The sequence below is a fragment of the Cotesia typhae genome, unplaced genomic scaffold (genome assembly GCF_013202065.1).
Source record: "Cotesia typhae breed Kobodo isofemale line unplaced genomic scaffold, CoteBio_Ctyphae contig_48, whole genome shotgun sequence".
Classification (NCBI taxonomy): domain Eukaryota; kingdom Metazoa; phylum Arthropoda; class Insecta; order Hymenoptera; family Braconidae; genus Cotesia; species Cotesia typhae.
In genome coordinates, this window is record NW_027423756.1 from 2,346,513 (window position 1) to 2,355,875 (window position 9,363).

The window sequence follows — 9,363 nt, forward strand, 5'->3', positions numbered from 1 at the left end:
TTGAAAAATTAATTTAATGAATTTTCTTAGATGTTAGTTAATTGATTGAAAACTTTTAGATATTAAAACTTCCCCGCAAGGTCGATCGAGCGATCCCCGGGTATAAACCCCCATGAAAATCACTCAATCCAAAAACTAGCAAATGTTCTACGATTTATTTATTGAATTAAATTTTCGTCGATTAACGATCCAATTGATAAATAATTAGGAGAAGTAACTGGGTATTGGATAAACCGCGGTCCACTTCCTTCCCACAGAGCAATAATTGACACCTTGACGAACAAAACGATGATCTAACTCACTCGTTGAGGATGAAGTCCTTGTTGTAGTTGGCTTCCTTCGTCTCGTCACTACTCTCGGGAACGGTCCTTTTTGATTTCCGTGGCACTCAGTCTGGCGGTCACACTACTTCTCCCTGTTCCGCTGCACGGCTCACCTATTTTAACCCAAACTCACCCCCTCCTATTCTCCCTTTAGGCCCGAAGATCGAGACGCGCCAGTGCTATGTCAAATAATTATCGATATTCGGTGACTTATCGATTAAGGGTAATTTTACCCTGTTACAATATATATATATATATATATATATATATATATATATATATATATATATATATATATATATATATATATATATATATATAACATAACGCGGCTTGAGTACACGATAGCACCTACAATTCTTAACGGATTTAGATGAAACTTGATACACATATTTTTTAGATAACAACGTTGAATGAGTTCGAAGATGAGCAAAATCCATCAGTAAGTTTAGAAATCGTAGCTCTTTATTAAAATTATTACAATAGTAAGAATCACGTTTTCGGTGACTTCATTGATAAATAACTTTTGATTAAAAAAGGATGGCTAATTTTTAATGAATTCATGTAAAAGCTCATGAAATTACCTTTAATTTGACGAATATAATATTGACATTTTAACCGATTTTAGTTATTTTATCGAAGTTAAGAGTACAATTAAAATATTTTCAGGCAATGTATTGTATAAATAGATTATGCGTTATTCTATCGAGAATTCTCAACAGTTCCTGATGAAATTAAAATAAATTTCATTTAATATCAGACAAAAATTAATGGGATAATATGATAATTTTGTGAAATCTACCTTCCATTTCGGGTGTGGCTGAATGGCGTTTTTATTTAATACTTTAATCAAATAAATGTGATTAGATAGTCAAAACCAGAGGACTTGTTTTCCCAAAAGATTAATACTTGAACATATAAAAAAAATTTTGTCAATTCTTTCTTTGTACAAAAAATTACATCGGAAACAATTTTTTTTTTAATCTAGGAAATTATGTTTCTCATTGATAAAATGCTTTATAAAATCATAAATAGTTCGAATTTAAATACAACTCAAATTTAGAGTACATTAAAGTTGAATTATCTACAGAATTACCGCTCAATTCATCAGCAGTGACATCTGAAAAATGTTAGGTACAATTATTATTACACTTCAGAGAATCTTTATTGGAGCCATATATGTAATACTCCTATATGGACAGTTTCTATAAGTGGAAGCTGTTCCGACAAAGTGAGACAGAACATATCACTTTCTCTGTCCTCCGAGTGTCTAGCTCAGTTCTGCGCATGCTCTTGTGCGCAGAACGGAAAACATCGAGTTATTCAAATAACGTATATTTTTGTAATAATTTTGAAGGAAAAAACTTTTTTTTTTTTGAAATATAAATTATAACACAAAATGATAATAAATATTTAAGTTCTTATTGGATAAAAGAAGGTAAAAAAATAATTTATTTTTATTAAATTCTATAAGTATTGTTAGAAGATAGAAACAAACAAACCTTACTCATATTCTTTTTGTTTTTCGCAAATGCTTCTAAAAAATGACAAGTTAATAAAAATATATCAAGTACTTGGAAGCAACAGTATTAGTAAAATTGAAAACAAAAATAAATTCAGCTAATACAACTTTATTTAACACAAAAAATTGTAATATAGTTTGTTAATTCTTTATTGGTTATAAAATAAAATAAGTTTATTATATTTTTGCCGAACATAATTATCTTTATAATAAAAAATATTATAAGTTGAATTCTTCGTCAATAACATTCGTGTAAAATGTATATAATTTATATTTACAATTTACAATTAATATATACAATTTATCTAACAAACAGTTAGAATATACTATACTATCAGAGCATCACCACTCTCATCAGTTAACATACGATTCTTCTTAAGATGATTTATTAAATCTTCCAAAGATTTAACTTTTTTTTCGAGATTCCTTGTTTGTCTCTGTAGCTGTTTTATTTTTTCTTTTTTTTTTTATCATCAGTCTTTATTAAAGAAATTGTTCTTTTAGCCCTTTTGGGTGTAGCAAAATCTGATAGTGATATTTCACTAACATGACGGGGCTCGAAAAATTTACGTTTTCGATGTTCACTGGTAGAATTATTTTCGTCTGGAATTAAAAAAAAAAAATATAAAACAGTATAAAATTTGTCGGAAAAATAATTAAATAATTAAAATTTCAATCCTTACCAGTATTTTTGTCATCGTTGCCAAAATTTGTTGCATTTTTCATAAATTCATTTGAATCAAATTGTTTATCGGAGTCATCTAAAAGTAAAATATTTAATAATTTATAAAATTTAACTATCAATAAAATGTTTTTTTATACACTTACCAGAATTAATGTTACTTTTATTTGATGTTTGATCGTCGAAGCTGTCTAATTCAATATAGTTTTCTGGACCTAAAAAATAATGAACAAATGTTTTATTCGTACTCTACATCTTTCAAATTTTGTACATAAATGTTATTTCTTCACTTTTTTCCACAATACTGAGTATATTATTCCCGTCGACAATATTATTGTTGGAAAAAAATGATGAGGATTGATTGGTAACTTCATTTTTATTAAATAATTCCGATAATGGTGTGTTTGGCTCTAATTTATTACTTGAATCGATATTGAGTGGATTCGTAAGATAAAGTGTAGGAACTGCATCACGTTTGATAGAAGATTTAACAGCTCCGAAAATATTAGATAAACAAATGTCTTCAGCTTTAAAATGCCTGGAACATATGCATGTTCTTCTTACATCATTTTCTACAGTTAATCCACAAGTCTTTAGCCACTTTATACGAATCTCAAAATTTTTGGGAAATCTATAATTGGTAAAATTTAAATTTTATTTCGAACGTATAAAAGTTGTTAATTTGAAAAATTAGAAATAATTTATACTTACCGATGCAATGAAATATTGTCAGTTCTTGATGCTTTTTTATTATATAAAAAACAGAAGTTCACCATTTTTTAATAATTAGTAATTGAAAATTTAGAATTGCCTTTCTGAATTATAATAATAAATACACTTGTATATAAACACATTTTTAACCACAAAATTATTTCCCTTATTCTTTCCCCACTACTGATATTTTAAAGAATTCATAAGCATGTACAGCATGACCAAAGTATCTCGGAGGAGAGAGAAAATAAATATTGTCAGTACCGTAATGTTGGGACATTCCTTCCCGTATAAACTGTCCATATAGGAGTATTACATATATGATTGCAGCGGGCAAATAAGTTAATACGGGATGGCCTCTTTTATCCAGATTCCGATTACACAGATCCCCTTCATACATACATATTCCAAATACGCAGATTGTGATTACACAGATTTTCTATTGCGCAGATTACATGATACTCAGGTCCCTGATTACACAGAAAATCTTTAACCCATATCCCGATGACGCAGTAATTTTAATTCTAAAGGATTAATTAGGATGAAATACACCAATATTTTTCGAAAGTTGCGTCATGAGGACAAATACAATAGTTAGATTTTTATGAAATCTACTAAAAAGAAAGTAAGCAACTTTAATCTAATGTTTATATAAAAATTAATTTTTAAAATAAACAATAACAAGATTCTTAACTTATTCAATATCAATTTTGAGTTCAATTACACAGATTCTAAATTTCCACTGAATCTTTCAAATAAAAAGCTGATTAGCTTTTTACGATTTGACGTTACTAAGTTTTTTTCAGGTGGCAGTACGGCCTAAATTTACCACGTGACCCAATTTGACGCTCGTAATTAGCGTCAAGCGTCAGCATGAGGTTACACTTTAAGGATTTAAATTATAAATGCAATGATAAAGCAAAGCATTAAAAATGCCTGAAATTTTTGAATTGCTGCCACCAAAACGTGGCGGATGAGCATGTAATCTAGCTATGAATTGAATTTAAGAGTTCAAGGTGTGCACGGAACGCTCTATTGAAGTATATCTATAATGCTGTAAAATCTTTATTTTATTTAAGGTGTAATTAGAGAAATGAATTTTCTGAAAGTGCATTTATTTTATTAAACAGAAAATTGAGTTTAGGGCTCCATTTTTCATTGATTGATTAAAAATTTGTAAATAAAATAAGCAAGTGCAAATGTTAATTTTTGACCATGTTGAGCTGTAAATTAGTGAGCAGTATCTTGATATGCCCACAAACAAATTTATGGTATATAATTGTTGAATTTTTTAAATGAGGGTGGGTAATCGAGATCTATTCCATCGACAATTAGCCAATTCACTTGTGAGCGGTAGAGGTCTACCCCAATAACGAAGTCAAAAGTTGCTGATTACGTTTATATAAACTACATGTCATGCTGATTAGTGATTACTACGACACATGATGTTACATCCGATGATATAATGGATGTCGTTTTGATTGCATTACGCGACAAATTCACTATAATTTGAATGATTTAATTTAACTTATGATAAATTATAAATAATACATATTATCTTATATACAAAATTGTTGTAGTACATAAATTAAAGTATAATATTCTCCTTAAACAAACAATAAACAAACTAACTTTGTCAACATTTCTCAGAACTATAAAAAATACTCAAACAAGCTTGCTCGTGTTACTCGACAATTAAACCTTTGTGAAAACTAATAAAAGAAAAGCCATATGTTAAATGTCCCTCAAGGGTTCGAGCCAATACTTTCTAACTTCACTTCTCCCCGAGAGCTGTAACTGAGCACTTGCTGTTGCTGAAACCACCGAATAAAATCAAGCTCTTTGTTAATTATTCTTTAATATTTAAAACTGTTCATCTAACTAAAGTTTTCCTTTTTCTTCAACATTAATAAATTCCACTGTTAAAAACTGAATTAATAAACAACAATAAATTTAAATTGATCCCGCGTGACTACAACTCACACCTAAGTCCAGAAGGAGGCAGTACGAGCAATCTAGTGATCTTTCTGGACATAACAATGAGCTTGTTCAGCCGAACTAAGTCCTGAGTAAACTTAGTTAGCCTAAGTGTAGTCAAAGCATTCCCTGCTGTCCATGTATCTATTGTTATGTCGCAATAACTATAATGCTTTGGGTTGCATCTGGCAGGTGACACTACTTGTCAGATAAAACAGAATTTGAATATGTTAATTAGTTACATTTATAATTTAAATTTATATTTATATTTTATATAGATTTAGAATTTCTATTTGATTTAATTGCTGAGTTTGGTCGTTGAGTGCACACGTGTCTTCGAAAGAGAAACTTTAATCTCAAGAAAATAATACAAAGGAATATAGTATTAGGTTCTGAAAAACCATAAAATCTTCGAGTAAACACAGAACATGTCCTTGCCACATTGACAACTTCAAGTCCTTAAAAGAAAAGCCATAAAAGACACGTGTGGAAAGTCAACGGTCTCTTGCAATTTAACAACAAATAAATAAATAATAACTTATTTATCCACTTTATTTTAAGTAACTAAATAACATAAATAATGAGTATTTAGACGCTACAACATGTGTATATATGTATGGATTTAATGTCACAATGGTTTTAGACAAATTTAATTACATATTAGAATAATTGAATAGTAAATGGTATTAAATTGAATTTAGAAATGATTAGCAAATATTTAAGTAAAATCCGCATCTGATATAATTTATTGAGCAGATAATACTTTAAAAGCCTTTTAAAATTATAACACGTTAATTGATTCTAATGAATATATGTTAATTAAATTATAAATAATAGATAAGGATAATCATTGTTAACAACGATCTGATATTATGTTATCATTACTGTCTGTACCTCGACCAGGTTTTCTGCGGTTTCCCTAGGTCGCTGTGCTGAATTTAAAGCCAGGTAAATACAGGTACATGAATATGTAAGCCGGCCGCAGTCGCAAATAATAAGTGTTATATAAAAGTAAGTTTATATAAGTACATGTAAGATAGTATATTACGCACTATGTATAAGGGTAGTTCTAGCAATAGTATAAGTGTATACGTGTAACCATAGTGGGGGAAAGTGAAGCTGAGGAGTCAGAGTTGAGACTTTGTGACTTCACTTCTCCCCGAGAGCTGTAACTATTCACTCCATCTCTCCGATTTCTAAATAAACATCAACATAAAGTTCAATTGAACTCTTATCATTTAAAATCATACCTTGCCACACAATCTCAATCAGTAATTTTTTTAGTATATTTCAAATTAAATTATAAAATAAAATCCCGCGTGACAATAAACAACCCACTTGTCCACGAGGTGCCATCATCAGCGAATCTAGTAACCTCGCAGGACATAACACTATCTACTATACTATACATATCTTACGAAGTTTACTCAGGACTTAGTTCGGCTGAACACGTTCAATGACTAGTAGTATATGCGTCATGACATAGAGCGTCAAAATATGAATCAACTAAATTAAATCAAGTCGAAATTTAAAACTAATAATATAATTTTCTAAAATCATATGTAGTTATTAAAATTACAAAATTATTTCACGATAAAGAACCTCTTAAATTACTTATCACATACAAAATGTTCTAAAAAACCCAAAAAATCTTTTTCCAAAAAATAATTTTAAAAATGGTTGAAAACTTACTTCAAAAAATTCTTCAATAACTTTAAAAAAAAACCTTTTTTTTACAAACATTGGTTTAAGAAAAACTATTAGTAAGTTTATCACTTACAAACAGTAATCCCACCAACGCCCCTCCCCGAAACAACAACAATATGTACTATATCGTTGCGTTAAACAAAAAGTATTAACTTATTTGCCCGCTCCAATAATGATCTCAATGATCCACTGAAGTGTAATATTTATAATTAAGGAGCTAATACACTAACATGATGTCAGATATAATTTTGAGACAAGAATCGACAAAACATTTTTCCCACTAGTTGGCGTGATAGTTTATTCGTACCGTGTTTTTATTTTTTTGTGCTGTATTTACATGAACGTGGTTATAAGCCCCATATATGTACGAATCTAACCATAACCTATAAAATCTACATGTTCAAATTTGAATGCATGCTTGGTGCGCGGCTTAAATTTCGTGTTTCTGGATAAGAAATTGTTAGAGAAACCAGTTTAGGATTTACCTCATTATAAGAAAAAAAATTAATAGTGAAAAATTTTTCTTTTCTTTTTTTTTTTTTTTCAAAAATTCGTTATAACAACTAGTTTTTGAAACCTTCAGATTTGAGTTAAAATTTTACAGATACGGTGTTAGAATTAATCATCATCAGGTTGTTTGGTAAGTATTTATTCATCGGGATATTTTATTAAATGTTATATAAGTACATGATTAAAATATATAATATATTTAAATTTTCACTATAAAATATATTCTGTTGCGTAAAAAAAAGTTTAAGCTCAATTACAGTTGTTTTATTACAAAAGTTTTCTGAGTTAACCTTATCATTAATATTTTTTAAACTCTTTAACTAGCGTTATTAAAATAAAATGTCGAAATCTTGAATTATTCAAATTTTGTTTTTTTTTTTTTTTTTCGGTAGTATTGACCAGTTTTTTGTTCCACATTTTAAATTAAAATAGTTCTTTTTGATATTTACGAGCCTTTGAAGCTTGATAACATTTCGTTAATGATCCAATTTAAATTTCAGTATTTTCATTACTTTTCGGATTGAAATTTATTTGAGAAACATTATTCATAAGGTAAATATCACAATTCACTTACTAAGAAACTTGTTTGAATATTGATGTAATTTTTCATTAAATAATAAACATTATCAACAGTAACACATGAAAGGATAAGTTAATTTTACAATGTCAATCATTAAAACGAAAGGAAAAGATACAATCATTTTCGCTACCAAAGAAGATCATTCATCCCCAAGTAAAATAAACCTCCCTGAACCGGAACCACGACCAGGCTTACTTTTACCAAATGGAGAAATCAATTGGAATTGCCCTTGTTTAGGAGGCATGGCCACTGGACCTTGTGGATTAGAATTTAGAGATGCTTTTTCTTGTTTTCATTATTCTACCGCTGAGCCAAAAGGTTCAGATTGTTATGATGCATTTAAAATGATGCAGACATGTATGTCAGAATATCCCGCGCTTTACGGCAATAAAGACAACCCAGCAGACGACATAGACATGGAAGAACAACGAGAAATAAGTTCAAGTAAAAATGAAAATAGTTTGAAAGGTGAACTTTCTTCAAATCATGAAATAGATAAACCTAGAACGTTTGCCAAAAGTACAGAAATGGAACAAACAACAATTGTTGGAAATCATTGAAAGAAAATGTGTTTTTTCATGATAGCTTGAATTATTGTCACATAAGAATTTTATTTTTAATTCTAAAAACAAAATTTTTCGTAACATTATAAGATTTGAATAATTTTTTTTTGTATTCTTAGTCGTTTCTTATTAATATTTGTTTATAATTAAGAATATTATTGTATAGTTGATTTTTATCAGATCAAAAGCAAATAAATGAATGATTATTTATTAATTGAAGAAATATTCAATTTATCTAATTGTGAAATAAACTTTAAATCTGTATTAATAGATGAGGAGACTTTTTTTATGTTTAGCTGAAAAAATTAGGAATCTTATTAACATAATTCGGGAAAAAATGATTAGACTTGACCATGTCTATTCATATTGTAACCAGGGCGTTTAGCCGTAGTACAATTGGTCATTCCTTTCCTCTTTGAAAAGAGTGCCACTGGGATTTTAGACACGGTGTCCCAGAAACCGGAGAAGCGTAAGAGAAGAAAGACAAGGTTGTGAGAAGCTCGAGAGGGCTGCAAATAATACTGAGAAAAATGATTAATAACAATTAAATTATTTATTCAATTTCAATAATAAAAATTAATAAATGACAAATTCATTACTAACAATAATTTCGAAAAATTAACTTAGTACTTAACTGTGAGAACCTCTCACCTAATTTTTCCACTAGCAACTTGATAAAATTCTTACAAATAATTATTCTACAATATACTTAATTCTTCATTTTTCTAAACCTCGTTAACCTGACGGAATACCATAATATACCATAATTTTCCTCGTCAACCTGACGA

The 9,363-nt window shown here is 28.9% G+C and overlaps 2 protein-coding genes across 2 annotated transcripts; one reads left to right on the forward strand and one right to left on the reverse strand.

The window, feature by feature from the left end:
- Nucleotides 1-642: 642 nt before the first annotated feature.
- LOC141529438 (uncharacterized) lies at nucleotides 643-7,039 on the reverse strand. Its single transcript, XM_074245955.1, is given in 7 exon segments — nucleotides 643-2,299; nucleotides 2,302-2,448; nucleotides 2,529-2,606; nucleotides 2,674-2,742; nucleotides 2,950-3,158; nucleotides 3,239-5,052; nucleotides 6,908-7,039. Coding segments are annotated over 6 exon segments (696 nt in total). The 5' UTR covers nucleotides 3,304-5,052; nucleotides 6,908-7,039; the 3' UTR covers nucleotides 643-2,171.
- Nucleotides 7,040-7,310: 271 nt separating this feature from the next.
- LOC141529439 (mitochondrial intermembrane space import and assembly protein 40-B) lies at nucleotides 7,311-8,843 on the forward strand. Its single transcript, XM_074245956.1, has 3 exons — nucleotides 7,311-7,562; nucleotides 7,933-7,984; nucleotides 8,066-8,843. The coding sequence occupies exon 3, from the start codon at nucleotides 8,096-8,098 to the stop codon at nucleotides 8,570-8,572; it is 477 nt and encodes a 158-aa protein (XP_074102057.1). The 5' UTR covers nucleotides 7,311-7,562; nucleotides 7,933-7,984; nucleotides 8,066-8,095; the 3' UTR covers nucleotides 8,573-8,843.
- The last annotated feature ends 520 nt before the right edge of the window (nucleotides 8,844-9,363 follow it).